At 47.9% G+C, this 22,518-nt stretch overlaps 2 protein-coding genes across 3 annotated transcripts in view; one reads left to right on the top strand and one right to left on the bottom strand.

Moving 5' to 3' along the window:
• Positions 1-241: 241 nt before the first annotated feature.
• On the bottom strand, positions 242-15,049 carry spred2a (sprouty related EVH1 domain containing 2a). 2 transcript variants are annotated; one of them, XM_056584826.1, is made up of 6 exons: positions 14,692-15,049; positions 6,233-6,407; positions 3,729-3,897; positions 3,265-3,332; positions 1,478-1,618; positions 242-1,098 (listed from the first exon to the last, which is right to left on the bottom strand). In XM_056584826.1, the coding sequence occupies exons 1-6, from the start codon at positions 14,715-14,717 to the stop codon at positions 349-351; spliced, it is 1,329 nt and encodes a 442-aa protein (XP_056440801.1). In that variant the 5' UTR covers positions 14,718-15,049; the 3' UTR covers positions 242-348. The 2 variants fall into 2 exon arrangements, with proteins under 2 accessions (XP_056440801.1, XP_056440807.1); XM_056584832.1 differs by having other exon boundaries at positions 3,265-3,329.
• A 2,188-nt stretch (positions 15,050-17,237) lies between these two features.
• Positions 17,238-22,518, top strand: part of LOC130379104 (homeobox protein Meis1-like) — a 36,965-nt gene continuing 31,684 nt past the window's right edge. The window contains exons 1-6 of the mRNA XM_056585714.1: positions 17,238-17,808; positions 19,266-19,453; positions 20,539-20,680; positions 21,094-21,144; positions 21,355-21,405; positions 21,617-21,760. Of these exons, the coding sequence (XP_056441689.1) occupies positions 17,797-17,808; positions 19,266-19,453; positions 20,539-20,680; positions 21,094-21,144; positions 21,355-21,405; positions 21,617-21,760 (588 nt within the window). The 5' untranslated portion in view covers positions 17,238-17,796. The remainder of the gene's footprint in view (positions 17,809-19,265; positions 19,454-20,538; positions 20,681-21,093; positions 21,145-21,354; positions 21,406-21,616; positions 21,761-22,518) is intronic.

The raw sequence follows: 22,518 nt of genomic DNA, 5'->3' as shown, positions 1-22,518 counted from the left end.
GCTGAAGCCTGCCCTCTGTCCTGCTGCTGAACCCCGCCCTCTGTCCTGCTACTGGGCCCCGCCCTCTGTCCTGCTGCTGAACCACGCCCTCTGTCCTGCTGCTGAACCCCGCCCTCTGTCCTGCTGCTGAACCCCGCCCTCTGTCCTGCTGCTGAACCCCGCCCTCTGTCCTGCTGCTGAACCCTGCCCTCTGTCCTGCTGCTGAACCCCACCCTCTGTCCTGCTGCTGAACCCTGCCCTCTGTCCTGCTACTGGGCCCCGCCCTCTGTCCTGCTGCTGAACCCTGCCCTCTGTCCTGCTGCTGAACCCTGCCCTCTGTCCTGCTACTGGGCCCCGCCCTCTGTCCTGCTACTGGGACATGGCCTTGTGCCGGCCGCCGCAGCAGTGGCAGGCCACACCACAGCGGTAGCAGGCCCGCAGCGGGGCGTAGCAGCACATGCAGGGCGCCACAAGCGACAGGCCGGCCAGTGCGCTCCAGCGCAGGCAGAAGCGCTCGTCTCCGGCCCAGTCGCAGGAGCAGGGCTCCTCGGCGTAGGGCTCGCCCTCGGGGTCCGACAGGCAGTGGTACAGCAGGCTGTCGGCGCACCACATGAAGCTGACCCGTCGGATACCCGTCCGCACGGGGTCCGGGGCCTCTTGGCAGCGGCCCCGCCCGTTCTCCTCCTGGAGGAACACGTCGCGGCAGTAGACGCAGCGTGGGGCGCGCTTCAAGCCGCCCGTCCCGTCCTCCCCCGCCACCTCCTTCTGCCCGTGCCGCCCCCCCGCCACCTGGGGCTGGGCGCTCACCACCGCGTCCCGCTGCCCCCGGGAAGTGAGGGGTTCAGCCTTGGGGTCCGGGGCCAGGGGCCGCCGGTCACAGGTCAGCGGGTAGGGGGACGGGGGGGCGGTGTAGTCGTGTTTGGACGGAGGGCTCTTGCCGAAGTGCACGTAGGCGTCGCCGGGCTCCGTGGGCGGGGCCGGCTTGTCGTCCCCGCCCCCGGAGGTGGCGTGGCGGTAGTCCTCGTAGCCCGTCAGCCACGCCCGCTCGCGGGGGTTGATGCGAACAATCTCCTCCTCGGCGATCTGGAAGCTGACATGGCGCGGGAACATGGCGGTCGACTGCGGACGCAGAACATCAACACCATGGTTCACACGGCGGCTCCTCCAGGGCAAAATGGCTAAGACATTCAGAGCCCATTATCTGTGTGTGTGTGTGTGTGTGTGTGTGTGTGTGTGTGTGTGTGTGTGTGTGTGTGTGTGTGTGTGTGTGTGTGTGTGTGTGTGTGTGTGTGTCTGCTATGCCCGCTTGTCATCAGTTACAGGTACATCCTTGTGGTCTGGAACCTGGTCTAGGTAAGGTCAGAGGTGAAGGAGCTAAGGTCAGAGGTGGAGGTACCTGGTCCAGGAGGTAAGGTCAGAGGTGGAGGTACCTGGTCCAGGAGGTAAGGTCAGAGGTGGAGGTACCTGGTCCAGGAGGTAAGGTCAGAGGTGGAGGTACCTGGTCCAGGAGGTAGTGGTCTGAGGGCCTCTGGTCGTACAGGTGTCCTAGCAGGCAGCGGTGGTGGCGGCGCGGCTCGCTGAAGAGCTGCACGGGGACCTTCTTCAGGGAGGAGCTGGAGGAGGAGCTGTCTGTGGCGTTCTGAGGGAAGGCTTGGGCGTCAGTATGACACCATGATGCAATCACCCATCCATGGTGCCTAACAGACCCTCAACCAGTCCCCCGCGGGGGGGGGGGGGGGTTATCGACCCCCCTGCCCCGTCTCCCTGCTTGGGGGATTCAGTGATCAGACCGCAGGCACCTTAACTGCAGCACTTCCTCTTCATGGCTAAGATGACATTTTAATGGAACGGCTGTACGAAAAAACTTTATTTTAATTCCATGTCAAAGCTTGTAGCTAAATTGACATGGAATTAAAATAACGTTTTTTCGATAAAAATACATTCATTGCATAGTCCTCTGTGAGGCTTCACCCATAGGACACGTTTCATACCCCCTGTCGCAGAGGTCCTGTAGCTATACCAGGGGCCTCTGTAGCTATACCCGGGCCCTGCAGCTGTACTATAGGCCCCTGTAGCTATACCAGGGCCCCCTGTAGCTGTACCAGGGCCCCCTGTAGCTGTACCAGGGCCCCTGCAGCTGTACCAGGGCCCCTGTAGCTGTACCAGGGGCCCTGCAGCTGTACCAGGGCCCCTGTAGCTGTACCATAGGCCCCTGTAGCTGTCTCAGAAGCCCTTGTTGCTATACCAGAGCCCCTGTAGCTGTTCCAGGGATACATGATGATGATGATGATGATGATGATGATGATGATGATGATGATGATGTGTGTTTTCCGTTACCGGCTCGCCAACCCATCTTCTGCAAGCAACCCCAGAGCAGACGGCTAGAGAAATGCATCCTTGAGCAAGGACGTGTTCCAGGAGAGGCTGGTGGGCTATAGGGGGTCTGAAGTCCATGAGCTCCAAGTATCATCCTAGACTGGTCCACCTTACTGTGGCTGGGGATGGGTATGGAGCTCAAAGGAACAGAGGAGGGCTAAGGCTGGGAACAGAGGAGAGGAAAGAGCAGTGATGGCTACTCTGTGTCGATGCATGATGACTCATCTCTGTCCCTCCTCCCTCGCCTGGGGAACCAGGCCAACTAAGAAGAGCTATACAACACAGGAATTCAAACGTATACACATACATGTGCAACAAAAAGATGAGCTTACATTCCTCTGGACTTGTGTGTTTTGTGTGTGTGTGTGTGTGTGTGTGTGTGTGTGTGTGTGTGTGTGTGTGTGTGTGTGTGTGTGTGTGTGTGTGTGTGTGTGTGTGTGTGTGTGTGTTTTGTGTGTGTGTGTGTGTGTGTGTGTGTGTGTGTGTGTGTGTGTGTGTGTGTGTGTGTGTGTGTGTGTGTGTGTGTTTGGGTTGGACAATGATCCAATAGTTTAAATGAATAGTTGTAAGTTAAGTGTTTTGGTTTGAGGTTGAGCTTAGTTGTAGGGTTAGGAGTGGTGTCCAGGTCTATGGGTTAGATGTTAGGGTTTGTATGGAGGTGGTGTCCAGGTCTATGGGTTAGATGTTAGGGTTTGTATGGAGGTGGTGTCCAGGTCTATGGGTTAGATGTTAGGGTTTGTATGGAGGTGGTGTCCAGGTCTATGGGTTAGATGTTAGGGTTTGTATGGAGGTGGTGTCCAGGTCTATGGGTTAGATGTTAGGGTTTGTATGAAGGTGGTGTCCAGGTCTATGGGTTAGATGTTAGGGTTTGTATGGAGGCGGGTGGTGCAGGAAGAGGAGCAGACTGACCGTGAAGACGTCATCGTCCCCGAGCTCGGCCTCGTTCTGCAGGGTGGAGGAGGAGGTTGTGGAGCCTGCTGGAGGGAACGGGGGTCGTTGGTTCATGATGTCTGATCAGCCATTACGCAGTAAAGTATATACACAGGGAGAAGGATTTGACCGTCGCCCTGATCAGTCAGACCCTTCCTGAATCCTATTGAGACACTTTAAATTGCACTTGGATCTTCTTGATATTATTCCTTACATATTCAAATACTTCTTCTGCATGCCTGGTCTAAGATACAATAAGAATATATAGATGATATATGTTTAAAGCTGAGAGGAACAGGCATTTTGGCGAGAGGACCACACACACACACACACACACACACACACACACACACACACACACACACACACACACACACACACACACACACACACACACACACACACACACACACACACACACACACACACACACACACAAACACCTTCTGTCAGGTCCTCGACAGCCTTCCGCACGCCGCGGTCGAAGGCGCGGGCGTCGGCCGGGCTCTGGAAGGTCAGGCCGCACTTCCTATTGTCCACCCTCCAGTGGTGGAAGGTGGGCGTGGCCTTGGTGTAGACCAGCTCTTTCTTCAGGAAGCACTCCAGGATTACCTGGTGATGGAGGCTCAATCAACCGCTGATACTGTCATGACAACAGGACATGATGGGGGCGAAATGCTACCAAAATAAATTATTGATTTACTCTTCTAAAGCGCCTAGCATCGAGAGACTATACACCACTGGGGTCATTGATCATGTATCCTGGGATCTATTCCAGCGGGCTGTTTTTTTTCGTTAACCAGAGCTTTTGCTAACCCCTCAACATTCATTAGTGAATTGAATAAGTTAATCCAATCCCATGTATTATAATGCTATGCATAACAGGCTTTATGACTAATTGAGAAGCCGGCTGTTGGCGTATGCTACTATGATACAGGGCCAATGGGGGGTCTCATTCCCCCCTGTTCCACCGACAGTATCAGCTCAACTTGCCTCGACTCAGCCCGCCTTTCTTTGCGTTTCCATCAACAAAATGTGGTACCTGATACTTTTTTGGTCTCACCTCTGCCGAGGTTCCATGAGAGCTGATCCGGTACTTTTGTGTGACGTAAACAGGCTGCTGGCCACTGATTGGCCAGAGTTATGCCATTGGACGGGCGCGACGGTCCAAGCCTGAAACCCGACCCTAGGTGTTGCGCCGAAAATTGAATACTGTCTGAAATCGCAGCCCCTCTCCGCGTTATAGCACTGTTTATATCATATCGTCACAAGATGAGCAACTGATAACAGAAAGCCATAAGATTTCTTCTTCTGACGAGAAGAGGGTTTATAGTTTATAGGAGTGATATCATATCATCACAAGATGAGCAACTTGTCACAGAAAGCGTTGTTACATTTTATAAGAAACCCACAACGTAAGATGTCACATTCACGATAATGAACTACGAGGGCACTAAAATACGTAATAGTTTACAAGTCATACATGCATGCATGATGTGACCCTAGAAAGCATAGACGAAATAAGCGAAAGCGTGTTCACGCGGAGAGGGGGTGCGATTTCAGACGGGGATTCCATTTTCGGCACGACACCGGCATCTTTAAATACTAGCATCAGCGTTCAGTCAACAATAGTGATTGATTATTGAACACCGCAGGATCAAAGTGCAAGAACACGCCGTGGACGCTGACAGAGGTGGAGACGCTCCTGTGCGTAGTCCTGTCTGTTTATGTGTCGCGTGGATAAGCATGCGCAGTTTCCCGCATGCGTGCTATGCGACCCGCCCACATTACGGCCTGATTCCACCGGACGCGTGAAGAGGTACTATTCTAGATGGAAACACGACTTGCCTGGAACCCAACCAAGTCGTGCCACGCTAAATCGTGGCGAGTTAATCTGGTACTGTCGGTGGAAAAGAGGCAATTATAAGTGTTCCTTTGTAAAAGCGGCTGCAGGATCAGAGAGCGGGGGAGAGCTAGCCTGGCCACGCTAGCTTTAGCTCAGCCAGTGGTGCATCGTCCCTAACCGAGAAAGAAAAACCTAGAAACCTAGACCCATATCCTGGCTCGGATCCTGGCCATTTCCTCGACCGACGAGGTCATGCCCTGGCAGCTGGACGCGGACCATGGCCACGCCCCCAGCCCGCAAAGCCAAAGTGCAATCTGGATTTAAGAGGTTGCTGGACCTGCAGAAATATGTGTCCTCTCACTCAATGATTTCACTCCATAGGAACATTGCAAACAGTTTGTATGCAGCACTTCTGATACAGAACCCCTGAGTTGTTGTCATATTGGAATGAAACTAATATCTGATACTTATGGTTGATGTTAAAGCGATCTGAAGACAGAGTCTCTGATGGAATCCTGTTGTAACGACAGCAGCCGTGCTGTTACTCGCCTCTGTCAGACAGAGTAGCTGCTACAGAAATCTAGCCACCGCAAAGTGAAACACACTCACATGGTGAGACAGGACTTGGTTAGTTGTACATCCCCAATATACATATCTTTGTCATTAATGTATTACATTAAGGTTATTCTCTGCAACGCAATACATGGAAATATTTAACCTTCTGTTGATCGTTGTACGTCACATTCATACAGCATGCAATCGTTCACCTTTAAGGATCCAGGAAGGTATACACGCCTGCAGCATGTTGGGCCTTGTTTCATGCTCCAGCTCGCCGACAGTGTAGACAGTGAGGTCTAGACTCTCAGACCGAGAGCTGACCACCAAGTTACAACTACATCACATGATCAGACCACCGGCCACCTGGGGCGACGTTAAGAGGGTCCTGGAGCTGTGTTCTCAGGTGGTCCTGTTGGGCGGAGCACTTCCGGCCATGGAGTAGAGGTTGCAGACCGCAATCTTTATCCACAACATGCTCTTGAAGCAGATCTCATACCCTAATGATACCCCAAGCCAGGTCAGAGGCACAGTGAGATCACCCACCTGCTGGTCTTTGAGGCGCTCCCCGTGGATAAAGAAGGCCCGCTGTCCCAGGAGCTCTGCCGACAGCACCCTGCACACGCCCACCCGGCTGAGGCAGCCGTCCTGGGCCAGCCAGCCCCCACTGGAGTCGTCCCGGGTCATCACCACCGCCTTCACGCGCACCAGGTAGCTGTCGCTGTGGGACACAGAGGGACGGAGTCAGCTCCCATCGCTCCCAGAACTGGGCTGTCCGAGCGGTCGTCAATTGAATATAAAAACGTTTACTGTTTAGATACAGCGTGTACACATGCTACTTTTACGATTCACCACACACGCACGCACACAAACATGGTGAGGGTGGTGGTTGACCAAACAGTCACCCAAGAGGTCTTTTCTAATATACCTCTACTGTCAGCCGGGCTTGGCCAGCTGGGCACGGCCAGCTGGGAGAGGGAGTTTAAATGAATTGATCAGAACCCAAATCAAATCCGGACCTTGTGAATGGGGATTGAATCGATTGGGGAAATCAGTGGCGACACCCAATACCCTGACACCCTAATACCAACACCCCAATACCCTGACACCCTAATACCAACACCCCAATACCCTGATACCCTAACGACCTGACATCCTAGCACCCTTAGACCCTGACACCATACCACCCTGACACCCTAACACCACCTACACTGACACCACAAACACGATGACACCCTAGCACGCTGACACCACTATCACCCTAACACCACCACTAACCACTAACACCCTACACACCACTCCTTGTATGTGTAGGGATGTGTAGTGATTCACAACATACACTTTCTATCATCATGATTTCTCGGGTGCCTTCCACGAGGAGTAAAAGAGTCCATGTTAAAACAGAACAACATGTGACCCGGGCTCTGGGCCTTACCGTCTGTTGCAGTGGGACTGCATTTCCTTCTTGCTTGCCTGTGGATGCCTGTCTACCTGCCTGCCTGCCTGCCTGCCTGCCTGTCTACCTGCCTGCTTGCCTGCCTACCTATCTACCTGCATGCCTGCCTGCCTGCCTGTCTGCTTGTCTACCTGCATGCGATCTCCTTCCCCGCTGTATGATTCATCGCACGAGTCAAACAGATGGTGTGTTTGTGTGTGCATGTCTGTGTGTGTGTTGGTGTTCAGTCATTGCTTGACACCCATTGTGCATTAGCCAAAAGCTTGCATTGATTGGCAATACATTCAAACACATGCTCGCACAACCATGCTGCAAGCCACATACACACAAACACACACACAAAAATACGCAGGGGTTCAATCCTCCTTGGAGTCTTTTTTTTATGATTAATATTTAATACTTTTTAGTACTTAATAAACTAATAGTGGAGCATTTAAAGTCTTTATACAAATTGCGAAATCAGTGTGTGCCGATGTATGTGTGCTTGCATGGGCATATTCCCAACTCTGTCAGGCCCACAAAGGGAAGTGGGTGTTCATGCATTCATCCATCTTTCAAACAAGCGTCCATCCTCTGTTATTAACCTCCCAGTCCCTAGTGGGGAGGCTTTTGCCGCGTTTCCACTGCAGGGTGCGGAACGGATCGGATCGCAAAGGTGCGGTAGGGAGGGGGCAGTATAGGCAGGGCCCCGTTTCCCGATAACGATGGATCTTCGCTCGTACGATCATTCTCCCGATGGATCTTGCGATCCATCGATAATTTCTTTGGAGCGTTTCCCGAAACTCCTCTTAACGTGAACGCGCATTCGCTGCACTCACGACGTCGTAGGATTGTAACTGTCTACTGACACGGTGCTGAAATGGGCTCCGTAGGAGGGGGAGACGCAGGAATGTCGCAGGAAAATTGTGTTAAAAAGGGTTAAAATATATCCCCATCAAGGACAACAGCAGAGTAGCCTACGAAAAAAATAGACTGCAATTATATGAATGCTAAAGACATTAAAACACAATTGATTAGGCTGAAACCGACATATATCAGTCCTAATCCTGAATGCACTGTGCGTTTCACGGCATTTTCCCCCCTGAAATAATTCCATATGACAAAAAATTAAAAATAGCTTGTGTGACAACTACATTTATCTTAATGGGCTGATTTCTGAAACATGCTTTGCGCAGCAAAGAGAGCCGACTTAATCTGATTCCGCATAAGGGTTTCCTTGATTGATAATTTGATTGGCTATAAAAGCCCCTCCGGAAATAGGGTAAGGTATGTATTGATGAGGAATACAACGAAGCCCACCGTCTGGCCCGGTGCATCGTTGAGGGCACGATCGGGAGGTGGAAGTTGCGCTTTAGATGCCTTCACAGGTCAGGCGGAGGGCTCCAGTTTTCGCCGGCCAAGTCATGCGCCGTGATATGTGTGACGGCTATGTTGCACAACATTGCAGCTAAGGCTGGGTGGCATTGCTTGAACCGGAGGACGCTGAGGACGATGACGACGAGGAAGATCGGTGTGAGGACGGCCTCCCTCATAACTACGCGGCTGCTTTTCATGCGCGTCGAAGAGTGATTGAGACTTTTTTTTAACCCCCTCCACCCTCCCACATGTCACTAAACATTCCCGTCAACGTGACCAATCCCCACCATATCCCAGCCTTTTGCCTGCTCCTTTGCTTGTTTTTTATAATTTATTCTATTTCTTTATTTTTAATTTATTTTTATTTTTTTAATTTAATTTTATTTTTTACATTATTTTATGCTACGTTTTATGAGTAGCCTATGTCAGTCTGCACAAATCCCCCCACTTTCTCTCACACATTTTGAGTGCCCTGCCTGCGCAAACATTTTCTGGACTGTCCCGTTTTATTTTGGCCATTTTAACATCTTTGTTAATAAATTAATTCATAATCTTTATTAATTACCAAACTAAGAACATAAAGGCGCAATGCGTTTTAATAAAACGCATCCAATAGACGGAATGTCCGATGGTGTCGCCACTGAGGCTATAGCTGACGATGCTCTTAGCGTCCTACGAGTACCTACGAGCACCCCTGGAGTACTCGTTAGCTACGAGCGTTTTCAAGACGTTCGTTCCCCACGATGCTTTCGGGAAACGCGGTGAAAACTCTACGATGCCCTTTCGACGCACTTCACGATCCACCTAGGCTAACGACGCTTTCGGGAAACGGGGCCCAGCTCAGTTCCGAGGTCGCGTTTCCACTGCCGACAGTACCCTGTGGTAGGCCGGATGTCGATCGCCGCGGCAGCTACGTAAACATCGTAAACAGCGTCTTCCTCCCCAAGAATGCAGACGAACGTCTCCACCTCCTTGTTCGCCCAAGCAAGCGTTTTACGCGACATGTTAATTGTAAAGAATAATACCTTGAGGCTACTGTTTGTTTGTTTTTATCCCCGCGTCACCCGGAAGTGATGATTCTGTCGACCAATCAACGGAGGGGGTGTGTAGCTAGAATTTCCCGGGACCCTTTCAGGCGTCTCGTCTCGTTTTCGGTACCCCAACGAAGGAGTCCCGAGAACGAGGCCGGAACGGGTACGGCAAAGTCCGGGTCACGCCCACTTTTGGCGGTGGAAACGCGACCCGATCCGCACCTTTGCGATCCGATCCGTTCCGCACCCTGCAGTGGAAACGCGCCATTTGAGAATGACAACAATTAGGGCCCGACCGATATAGATTTTTGAGTGCCGATGCCGATGCCGATTATTTTCAGAGAAAAATTACGATTACGATTTAATCGGACGATTAAAAACAAAACAAAAAAAAGCATATAAAACATAGTTTTTGACACCTTAAATATACTTCAAACACTTTTGACGAATATGTGAATTGAATGCAGAACCTTTGAGTGTTTTAGAATACATTTACAGTCAAAAATGAGTGCAATGTAAAATGTAAAATAAATAACTAACTCCCAATGTGCTGCGCTCGTGAGCAGTGACTAACACGTGCGTGCTGAGCAGTATGGTCTCACCGTTAGAGTCTACAGTATAACAAATTAACATGGCCTGGGACCTAAAGAAAAACAGGCACAACATGCTCAAACAACGCATCTTGTGTACATTGGTGAGGTGAGCGCGCAGCTGCCTGAGCGAGCGTGCTTTCATGTTGTACGGTAAAATTCAATCTCCTCTTTTTTACTCCAGCTAAAGTTGTTAGTTAGCAAGGAGCGCAATCTGCAGGATACTAAGCGCAACAACATTTCTTAAAAAAAAAAAAAATCGTTGTAATCGGCGTCATTTTGGCAGATGTTGATTATTTTCAAAAAGGCTATAATCGGCCGATTAAATCGGCAGGCCGATGAATCGGTCGGGCCCTAACAACAATGCAGAGTTCTGTCCAGTCTGACTTGCTGCGCAACTTTGTGATGCAAAGTAGCATACCTGGCTGGCTGGTTGGCGTGAGTGGAAGGGGTTGATGGTGTGTGGGAGGGGTTGAGAATGAGTAGGAGGGTTTGAGGGTGCATGGGAGGGGTTGAGGGTGAGTGGGAGGGGCATAGGAAGATTCCTGTAAAGAGAGAGGTACGGGCTGGCCAGCATTTTGTATTTGAAGAATATATAGCTACAGGATGTGATTTTGTTGATAAGATAAATGAAATCAATTAAGATCAGCAGTGACCATTGATATGTCCAGGTTATTTTAGGCTAAGAGCTAGTTAAAATCTGACACATTGTGATTTTAACAAAAGTTAATATGTGGATGGTAACATTTCTATTCGCATGCTTGGCAGTCAGTGCAAGCTATTTTGAGGTTTTAGGTCATATTTTAATCAATAAATTATTGAATTGATAGATCAATACAATCAATAGATCAATTAAAGGTATCGTTTGTTACTGGCAGCCTGGATTGTAGGGGATGCAGACAGTAACAGTGGACCGTCTTTCATTGTTATCCAAGGTTTGTCGATTTAAAACCAACTATTTTATGACCAAAAGTCATATAATAAGTTCTGCTTCAACAGGGGCTTAGTGAGGAGGGGATCAGTGTCTAGATTGGCATCATGAGGACATGGCCTCATACAGAGGGACATGGGCTCATACCAGAGGGAAATGGGCTCATACAGAGGGACATGGGCTCGACCTTGACTCATTGTCATCGGGTATCCCACACGGCCGCGGGCCGTATCGACCGGACTTCCGAACAAGCGCACTGTGTTTTGGGGAGGCCCATGGTCAATTTGATCAATAATAAACTAGTGTTGATGCAACATGGAGGTCTATCGTGTTCAATTCAAATCAACATATGAGCAGCAGAAAATGTACTTTTGTCCGCTAGTGCCTGGTAGGAACAGCAGGTGGGATAGTAACAAATATCTTGCAAAATTAAACACTGTACTCAAAACCATATTCTCTCCTCTCAAAAGTGTTTTTTTTCCACCAATACTATAAACACAGCTATCATATGAATATCTTTAGCTGAACTGACTGCAAAAAAAGTTTTCCGGATAACTTCTGGCGGTGGAAACACGAACCGTGCGGCAACCTTTGCGAACAGAAGCGCACCCTCCGGTGGAAATGCGCCAAAAAAGGCAACCCTTCCCTTTGTGCATAAAGGACGTAGCGGTTCTACATTTAGTCTCTAAAGAAGTGCTTAGGTTGATGATTCAGAGAGGCTATTAGGCTGGGGATGTTGTGCGAATGTGTATTCTTTGCACGTTAATGTGTTTGTGCACAGCCATGACTGAATGTGTGTGCAGGCAGCAAGCCGTGTCCATGAAGGCCTGTGTTCAGCCTCTCCAAACAGAAGGTCTTGGCACAACTTTGATAACTACACCAAGTACCACCTACTTATCAGGAAGAGGTCTTGATTGACATGCAAGCAGGACCAATCCCATACCGTAATTCAGGAACGGTACTTTGTGGATAATATACACTAGTAAAACAAATCTGATTCAAAATGTGCTTTACATATCTCTTAACAACAATAAGAACAATCAACATGTGCAGGGATATGTCTTCATTTCTGAGAGGGAAAATGCTGAGATTCTTCCTTAAAGATGCCGCACGCCGAACTCGCTTATGTGTCAGCGTTCAGGATGAGTCCCGTGCTAATGTTACTCATGGAGAGTCTAAAGGTACGGCCACACCAAACGCGTTACCCGCGTACCTCGCGTATAAAATCGTCAATTTTTCCATAGGGAACCATTGGTTTACGCGCGTATGAGACGCGTACACGCGTTACATGCGCTAAAGCAACATTTTACCCGCGTTAGCCGCGTATGAGGCGCGTATATTTACGTGCGTATATTTACGCGCGTATATATACGCGCGTACATTTCAAGAGTTCAAAAAATTGAACTTTTTACGCTCATACGCATGACGATTAGCCGCGTTGCCCAATCAGCGTTGAGCTTGACCCGACGTCACTGGCAGAGAGTAGTGAGCTTGGACAGAAGCATACGGCCGACATCTTTCTTTATTCTGTGTGGAAATAGTAACATAGTTACACCATTAAATGCTTTTATGGAAACATTTTTAGCGAGAAATGTGCATTTTACTTTCATAATGTTCGCTCGGTGAACGTGAAGGATGTTTGGTTTGATAGTTATGACGAAGAGGGAACGCTCCCTTCACTTGCATGGACAGAGTCTCTGGTTACTAAGCTACCTCAACGTCTTGGCGGACTATATATCTGCTGATCAACACTACGAATGCTGGAAACACACCAGACACACCATGTGAAGTTATTTAACCCGATTATTGTTATTTATATCCGAGATTATTTAATCTAACCCGATCTAAACTCTATCACCCAAACACGGCGGCGTTTGGGTTTCCTACCTCGGACTCCAGCGCAGCCACGGCCGACAACTTTCTTTATTCTGGTTGGAAATACATAGTTACGCCATTAAATGCGTATATGGAAACATTTTTAGCGAGAAATGTGCATTTTACTTTCGTAATGTTCGCTCAGTGAATGTGAAGGATGTTTGGTTTGATAGTTATGACGAAGAGGGAACGCTCCGTTCACTTGCATGGACATGGACTCATCTAGGCGCGTTAGGAGCGTAGGCGCGTTAGGAGCGTATGCGTAGGACCATTTTTTACACAAAATGGTCAAGCAACATTTTAGGTGCGTTACACGCGTAAATCTTTACGCGGGTACGCGTCTGGTGTGTTCGTACCTTTAGACTCTCCATGGGGAGTGATATGTGCTACCAGCCGGAGGGTTGATACGTTGAGAGGCTGAGACTCAGGGGAGTGATACATGCCTCCAGCAAGAGGGGTGATACGTGGAGAGACTGAGACTCAAGGGAGTGATACCAGGAGTGCTACCAGCAGGAGGGGTGATACATGAAGAGGCTGAGGCCAAGTCCACAGGGAGCCGATTTCTTGGTGAAACCGCATAAGTCTTGTGCGTTTGGGCTGACCATCCAGACGGATCCAGCGGATCCGGTCCCCGAAAACGCACTTTTCTGAAACCAGGTCCCAGGGTGGATTCATAGCCTAGGATTAAAGCATTACCCAATAATCTCTCGATCAGAAGGATATCAAATATTATTCATGTCGCTGGTTAAAACTGTCACTTTTAATATTATGGTTAATTTGCAACATATCCTTTTTCTGAATCGTCTGAATTGTTAATGTCATTGGAATATTTAACTTTTCACATTATTGGCATAAAACAAATTGAAAGACTAATAGTCTTTCTAGTGCAAATTGAAGCATTTTTAAAAAATCATGTTTGGCTGCAGTATAAGTAATAAGTGTTTGCAAAGTTATCCTAATTATTTCAGATATTTGTAAATTGGGGGTTGGTTATTACCACTTGTTATCACACATTGTGTAATTACAAATATTAATGTTTAACCCACCCACTTTAAGCATGGTGTGCCTCGGGGATTCAAAGTAATGGAGCATTTGGTCTTGGAAACCGCTGGTTACGCCGCTGCTCTCAGGTCTACTGTTTCGAAGATCATGGAAGATGGTATACTTTAGGACGAATTCAGGCTAATTTACATGAATGAAAGACACTGATCAAATAAAGGTGAATACTTAGAAAACATAAAGGCCTGGGCATAACGATGAAGAAATAGGGTTGGAGACATCAGACACCATCACTGGTTCTGCTTGTGGCCGTAGGGTAAAAGAACAACGACCGATCTGAAGGAGAAACCAGGCGGCTCCAGTCCATGCATGGGCTGCTTGGATAATACCCCGCTCTGCAGTTACCACACGAGAACGACCCCGTATAGGCTGGATTTACTAAAGTATCACATCTGCGAATAAACTTAAGAGACTGCAACCACTCCCCCGGACGGACGGGGGTCTGGACTAATTATCCCGCACTAGGGTCGCCCCCACCCCCCACCCCTCCTGGACGGACGGTCTGACCAGGGGCCCCGCAGCGCCCCTAACCGTTACATGAGGAGTGATCAGGGGAGCTGGCCCTAGAACAGTCTGGCTGCCCCGGTTGTAGCCCGGCTCCCCGGAACGAGGAGGGCATGTGAGGGAGGCTCTTGGCCGGTGAGGGGAGGCCAGCGGTGGGTTGGTCCACCAGATACCAGGGGGAGAAGACGAGTAGAACTACTCACTCGTCTGGGTGTGTGTCCTCGGTCATCTTCCCTTCTCCCCTACGAACAGATCCCAAGGCTCATCCATAGTGCCATGTCTTCCTGCCCTTGTCCTTGAGCAGCACCGTAGCAGCAACCGAGTTCCCCCTGGCTGTAGTGTGTCTGGTGTTGTCGTCCTTATCTCCCCGACGCTTCACCGCTCCTTCCTCCCCGCGGTGATCGAAGCGGCTGCGGCGTGATGATCCCCGTGAAACGCGTCGGATGCTTTACCCCCGGGGGTCTGCGTCGTCGGTGATTTGAAACTGTTCGGTGAGGTCGGTGAGGATGGCCCCGTACGAGCCCCATCTCCCGCTACTCCATGTTGGATCTGCAGGCAGAAACCGACCCTTGGAGGTGGACTGGGCGGGGGGGGGGGGGGGTAGCGGAAGTGATGACGTCAAAGCAAAGGTCTTCAGCACGTATGTTATAGATGCTGTGAGCCAACTCTGATTAAGAGGCGATGGTATGGCTAATACTGTTAATAACGAACTATAGAAGCCAGCATGATCTTGGTTCTCCATCATACCACGGTAGAATAAGACCTCGGATAGGGCCTGGACTGTCGGATCAACGAATGGTTTCTCATATTATACAGCTCCGATGTATGCATGTAGTAGCCTAGACTAGGTTATAGCCTATGTATTGTATTATATTATATCATGGTATTTTATATTAGATTAGATATTTTACATTAAACTGAAACACTAACCATACAATTGGTATATTTAGACAGGTTAATTAAGATAGAACATATCTAATCTAAAGGAACAACCCCGTCCAGATGCTAAGGGATCATCACATGACGACATCTAGCGGTCTGCTGCCACAGCATTTGTATAGGCTACTAAATTAACTGTGATGTGCCGTAGTGCTATCCAATGATCACTGACTGATCATTTTAGACATTTTCAACAGATTTACAAAAATGAGCATCACGAAGCATGTCTCTATTTATCAGTGATATTCAACACGTACCCTTTACCAACGCTAGATGGCGCCAGCTACTCACCTCATCGCCATAGCGTCAGTGGACGGCGCTGCTTCTCCAAATAAATAAACAAACATCCACAATCCAAGACCATCGTAACCAGAAGTTTAGACAGATTACTTTCGGTAGTTGTGTGTGTATGCGTTTTTTTGTTTGTGAGCGATAAGGGCTGTTTCAAGGAATTCTGGGGCCCCAAGCGCATTACATGAAATTGGGGGGAGGGGGACGGAAGGCCTATGCCGATCGCAGATCAGTTTGTCGTTTTTTTCATCACCGGTCTTGGTCATGGGGCCCCAGGCCAGCTCAGGGCCCCAAGCAGGTTTGCTTGCCTTCTTGCGACGGGCCTGTGAGCGATTGTGTACGTGTTTGTTTGTGTGTGTTTGTGTGCGTGTGTTTTTGTGTGTGTGTGTGTGTGTGTGTGTGTGTGTGTGTGTGTGTGTGTGTGTGTGTGTGTGTGTGTGTGTGTGTGTGTGTGTGTGTGTGTGTGTGTGTGTGTGTGTGTGTGTGTGTGTGTGTGTGTGTGCGTGCGTGTGTGTGTATTTGTCTGTGTCTATGTTTACATTCACATTTAGGGAAGGAGAAACAACAATATATCGCTGTCGGTACAGTAAGGATGTAACAATCACTAGGTTAACAAATTCCCCGTATACAACAAAGATAGCTAGCATAATTTGCTATACAAGTTGTTTAATTGCCAGGACGTAAAACATATAATAAGAGTGTGTTTTATAATTGTCGCTATAAATCATTTGTTGAATAATCAAATTCTTTGAAAATGCAGTCTTTTACTGGTACTCCTTCTCATGTATGTTTTGGTTTTTATGTGTATTTATATTAGGCTATATATATAAATATATATATATATATATATATATATATATATATATATATATATATATATATATATATATATATATATATATATATATATATATAATATATGTAATTCCTTAATTATGTTAATATTGTACCATCTATTCGACAACATCGTATCTTGAAGTGGGTCAATAAGGCGTGAATCTAATGTTCAGTGGGGCCATGAGTATAATATGGGCCGAATACGATCCAATAAGATCAGAGGACAGATGATAGATGATTCCCGATAGATGATAGATAGGTGATAGATAAAGAAGATAGATGAAAGATGATATGATGGATGATAAATGATATAAAAATAGATGATAGATGATTAATGATATAAGCTAATAGTAATAATGATGATTGATGATGGATTACAGATGATCGATGATAGATGCCAGATGATAAATGATAGATGATAGATGATCGATGCTCGAACATAAATGATTGATGATGATAGATTAAAGATGGTGGAGGATGATACAAGACCTCCGGTAAGGACCCCCTCACCGGTCCCCGTCCCAGCCTCAGTGGACCGAGCCGCCCCAGACCCTCTCACTCCTGGAGTGGTTTGCCAGGACCCGGCCTGCTGCTTCCGATCCACTGGGCTCACGTTCAGGGGCCAGGGCCCAGGGGCCACCCGGGCAAACAGCCGACCGCCCAAAGGCTCGTGCGCCTCGTGAACCCGCTCGGGAGGATCCCGACGCGGCTCCTTTAAGAGGAACTAAGTCAGGAAATATCTCGCCTCCTCTCAGATCTCACTCGCGGGGTCTCGCATCAAAGCAGGTCTGCGGTGAGTTGGGTGATCGACGGGGACGATGGGGACCTGGTTTTCAACGCTTGGCGCGCATATCTAAGGGCTTTGCAGTGCGGCGCGCGCAGGGGGAATCCTCCTTAATGAAGTCCCGCGTGACGCGCTGCGTGTTGATTGACGAGCGGAGCGGCGGACCGGGGGCCACACACATCTCTCCGGGGTTCTGGAGGGGCACGCTGTGGACAGACTGAGCTGTCGCCCGCGGTCGCTTTGTATCGGAGCAGGCGAGGAGCCATCGTTGTTTACTGCTCACTGCCTGGAGCTTGGCTGTCCCTTGGTCGGACTTATGCTCTACGGTGGGGAGCTTGTGGATCTCCTCAAACACATCGGATCGCTCCTCTGACGTCCGGACTTGGATGTTTCTCTGAGCTCCAGCCCGGCCTTTAGGTGTGATCGGAGTCGGAGGGTATCGGCGCAGTGACGGCCGATGGCGCAACGGGTGCGTAAACTGAGCAACTTTACCGAAGCTTTACCGGAGGATTCCTCGGGCGGAGGTCGAACCGAGATAGGAAACGTCAAGGAGTCTTTAAGGATATTCAAAACGTGTAGGAGCCTCTAAGGATGTACTAAACGTGTAGGAGTCTTTAAGTATGAACTAAACATGTAGGAGTCTTTAACGTGTTGTAGGAGTCTTAAAGGATGCACCAAGCGTGGAGGAGTCTTTAAGGATGAACTCAACGTGTAGGAGTATTTAACGTACAGGAGTCTTTAAGGATGCGCCAAACGTGTAGGAGTCTCTAACGTGTCCTAGTAGTCTTTAACACAGGAGTCTTTAAGGATGCACTAAACGTGTAGTCTTTAACGTGTTGTAGGAGTCTTTAACGTATAGAAGTATGGAAGGGTGTCAGCGGCTTCCTGATCTTCTTCATTCAGGAAGCAAAAGTTCCTCGGCTTCTTGTGGGCTCCTGACTTTGTTAAGCAGTCAGTCAACACATGTTGAATCTCACAGCAAACTCAGAGGTTTGAAACATGAGTCATGACTATTATGAACACATGAATACCTTTAACATCAGAGTTGTTTTAAACAGCACTATTGGATATTAGAATCATAGGGAAAAAATAAACAAATAAAGAATACGTTTTTCTTAGAGAAAGCCGCTTTAGGCGGACCTATTTGTAATGTAGCCTAGGCAGTCGAGGGAGAGAAATATGAATTATTAAATATAATAGAAAGGCAATTGATAAAACGGTTTCCCAATTGTCGTTATTTGATCATATTTATGCTCTATATTTATATTATATAATGATGTATTTAAACTACAACACAGTAGTTATGATTATTTAAAACAACAACAGAATCCCGAATCTCCATTTCAGTAATTAGGCATAATATCGAAGTTATTATAGGCTAGGTCTATGATGATACTTACAATTAGTTTCCCAGTTATTATTAGTTTAACAATTTAAACTGAACGTCTCCAAATGAAAGATACAGGAGGCCTGAAACACCAAATACTCTTACAGGCATTCAAGGGAAAATATAGCAAATTGGATTTTACTGTAGCGAGCTTCTTCTAAATGATCTCCTTTTACTGTCTTCCTACACCACTTCGTTAACGCTTAGCCTCTGCGTTGTTGAAGAGAGTAGGCTATAGGACTCGATCTGGGTCATGAAGAGTTCTGCGTGGATCAGAGCTTTCTCGAAAATATAAAGTTTAATTGAAATGAATGAAGGCTTATGCATTAATATTATAATTATTATTATTATTATTATTATTATTATTATTATTATTATTATTATTCGGTAGTTGGGGCACTTGGGGCTCCTCGTAGTGTTGCGGGCCTCTCGCGTGCAGAGCGGCTCGGCTTCACCCCCCTCGTGTTGATAAAGTGTGCAGAGGTCAGCTCGTGCACTGAGACGCTGTCCCAGCCTTACCGATGCGTTGTGTGTCCCAGTACGAAGAGCTGCCCCACTACGGGATGGACGGGATCCCCCCCACCATGTACGGGGACCCGCACGCAGCCAGGGCCCTGCAGGCCGTGCACCTGGGCCACGGGCCCCAGTACCACCAGTACGCCGTCCCGCCCGGCGTGGGCTCCGGCGCCAACGACGCAGTAAACAGAGACAAAGACTCAATTTACGGGTACGTTGATTTTATTGCTGGCATAAAATGTGACGCCATTAGGAGCATTAACGAGCACTAATGACGTGGTGGGGAGGGCCACTTCAAGGGCTTGTTTCTGGAGCCTTATATTCAGGCTAATATTATTGGTATTATTAGTATTATTATCATGTGTGTAATTTATTATTATCATTATTATTATCATTATTATTATTAATATTTTAGTAGAAGTAGTATTATCATTATTATCATTTATATAATTTCTTCTTATTATTATCATTATTATGATCATTATTATGCTTATCATCCGGCTGTGATTAGTCCTGTTATAGCCTGTTGATTTTATTGTTATTGACATGGCTGTTATCCTTTTCATTAGTTCTCTCAGACCTCAGAGTTTCAGTGTTTGGTAACTTCTAAACTCTATCGTTGGTGGTTCTTTCTATTCTGTTTCCTTGTCTCAGTGAGTGGTAGGCCGATTACAACCCGCAGAACCGGGTTAACAAGTGGTTGAAAACGCTTAGATATATTGTATATATTTATATATAAGTATAGAAATAAATATATATATGTATGTAGGCCTATATAATTTATACATATATGTAGCCTATATGTATTGTCTTATTCTTTTATTCTTCGTTTTTATGTTTTCTTGCACGCTCTACTGACCTATAGGTCTATGTTCTTTATTTATATCTGATTTAAATGATTCATTTTTGATTTTCTGAGTTACTTTAAATCACAGGCCTACAATTAACACTAAAATTATTGTTTTGTAACTCCTGCAGTTGCGTTTCTTTCGGTTTTACAGTTATTTTCAGGTAAAACGTCTGGATTGTACCACCATGCAACGATTAAACGGAGAAAACTCTTAAAATTGTTCCTTGAAATTGTTATAAATCGTCTATGAAGCTCCTCTGGCCGGTTTGAATCTGTTGATCCACACAGTCCACGCGTGTCAGCGTGTGAACTATCATTATGGCCGTGCAGCCGGTGGTTCTGCACGCTGCTGGCCTATTTGTTCCCCACCGAGTGCATTCACCCAATGCTTCCTCGTCAACACGTTAATTTTAACACGGGGACACGGACCGCGTCTACTCCTGCAGGCACCCTCTATTCCCGCTGCTCGCGCTGATCTTTGAGAAATGCGAGCTGGCGACCTGCACGCCGAGGGAGAGCGGCGCGGCCGGCGGGGACGTCTGCTCCTCCGGCTCCTTCAACGAGGACATTGCGGTGTTTTCCAAACAGGTAGGAGGCCTACCGCCACATACAGGGCAAACAATGATAACATAGCAGTAAAATAAACGCCTAAAAATGGTCGTCCCCTCCCAGATGACGCCTTCAAACTATTTTGACGAGTTTATATTTTTTCTTTCTACAAATCATATCTAAATTGTATTGCCCGGTGTGTGTGTGTGTGTGTGTGTGTGTGTGTGTGTGTGTGTGTGTGTGTGTGTGTGTGTGTGTGTGTGTGTGTGTGTGTGTGTGTGTGTGTGTGTGTGTGTGTGTGTGTGTGTGTGTGTGTGTGTGTGTGTGTGTGTGTCTGTTACAGTCCTAGTCTATTATAGTGTCCGATGTGTGTGTGTCTATTATAGTCTATTATTGACCTAGATGGTTTATTAAAGGCCTACATTAATAATTGTTGTATTTCATTTGAACAGATTCGATCAGAGAAGCCCTTGTTTTCTTCGAATCCAGAGTTGGACAATTTGGTGGGTCTCTCTCTCTCTCGCGCGCACACACACACACACACACACACACACACACACACACACACACACACACACACACACACACACACACACACACACACACACACACACACACACACACACACACACACACACACACACACACACACACACACACACACACACACACACACACACACACACACTAATGCGTCCCTGTCTTTTCATCAGATGATTCAGGCGATCCAGGTTTTGCGGTTCCACCTCCTGGAGCTGGAGAAGGTATACGTTTCCCTGCCTCATGTTTCATCTGAAGCCCGATCGGCCCGGCGCGCTGTCCTCCTGTCGAAGCTTTGGTTTCACCGAAATAAACGTTGCGGTGAATTAAGCCGAACATGCGTTTGCGCCGTGGAGGGCTGATCCATATGAAGTTAATTTAGCGGTTTACATACATACACGTTATATTCAGTCTGTTGTCACTGTTGCTCTGCAGGTTCACGAACTCTGTGACAACTTCTGTCACCGCTACATCAGCTGTCTGAAGGGCAAGATGCCCATCGACCTGGTGATCGACGACCGGGACGGGAACAAGTCGGACAGCGAGGACTTCCCCCGGCCCTCCGGAGCCCTGGACCAGGTGTGTGTGTGCGTCCCTTGAACCGCACGGCAAGTTGCCTTTATTAGATAGCGCATATTGTCAGTGCCGCAAAGGAGCCACTGTCCACCTACCTACCGATAGCCTGACCCCCCCCCCCCCCCCCCACGTTCGCTACAATAGGAAACATCCCGTCTGACCTGAAGGAGAGGCTAGCATTAGCATTAGCCTCGCAGCTCCGCTCGTTAGCGGAGGGCCGCGCTGAGGCTGAGGATGAAGAGGCTTAGTGTCAAGTGGCCCTAAACGGTGCAGAGTAGGTTTTCGGTTTCAAGTAGGCCTGCTCATTTTGTGGCTTGTCAAAAGGTTTGATGAGTTGAATTTTTTCCCTCTTTCAAAGAGCTGTGACGTGGAGGCTCCCGACGTCACAGGACGATTAACACGTCTCTGCAGGGCCAGCCCGGGGCCCCCAGGGGCCCCTGAACGGAACCCCGCACCTCCACGTTTAATCTGATGAAACGCACAATGAATGAGTCTTTAAGCCCCCTGGTGCAGTCACACATCAGGCCTGGAATAAAACCAAATTTAGCAGAGATACATCTGCCCAATTTACATTTGCTAAACACTCAGTGAGGCCTACCTGACTTATTTGGGCCATTTGTTGATGATCCATTTTTCATTTCTAGTAGGCCTATCCTGCTATGTAGGTTTTGTAGGGCTTGTAGCTCATTCAGCTTTGGATGTGTGTATAACATGAAGATGCTGGTGTTGATGTTAAGGAGCCGCTACCGGGGGTAACGGGA

This window comes from Gadus chalcogrammus, chromosome 3, assembly GCF_026213295.1.
Source record: "Gadus chalcogrammus isolate NIFS_2021 chromosome 3, NIFS_Gcha_1.0, whole genome shotgun sequence".
Classification (NCBI taxonomy): domain Eukaryota; kingdom Metazoa; phylum Chordata; class Actinopteri; order Gadiformes; family Gadidae; genus Gadus; species Gadus chalcogrammus.
Note: the sequence above shows the minus strand (reverse complement) of the source record. Positions and strands in the feature narration are given on the sequence as shown.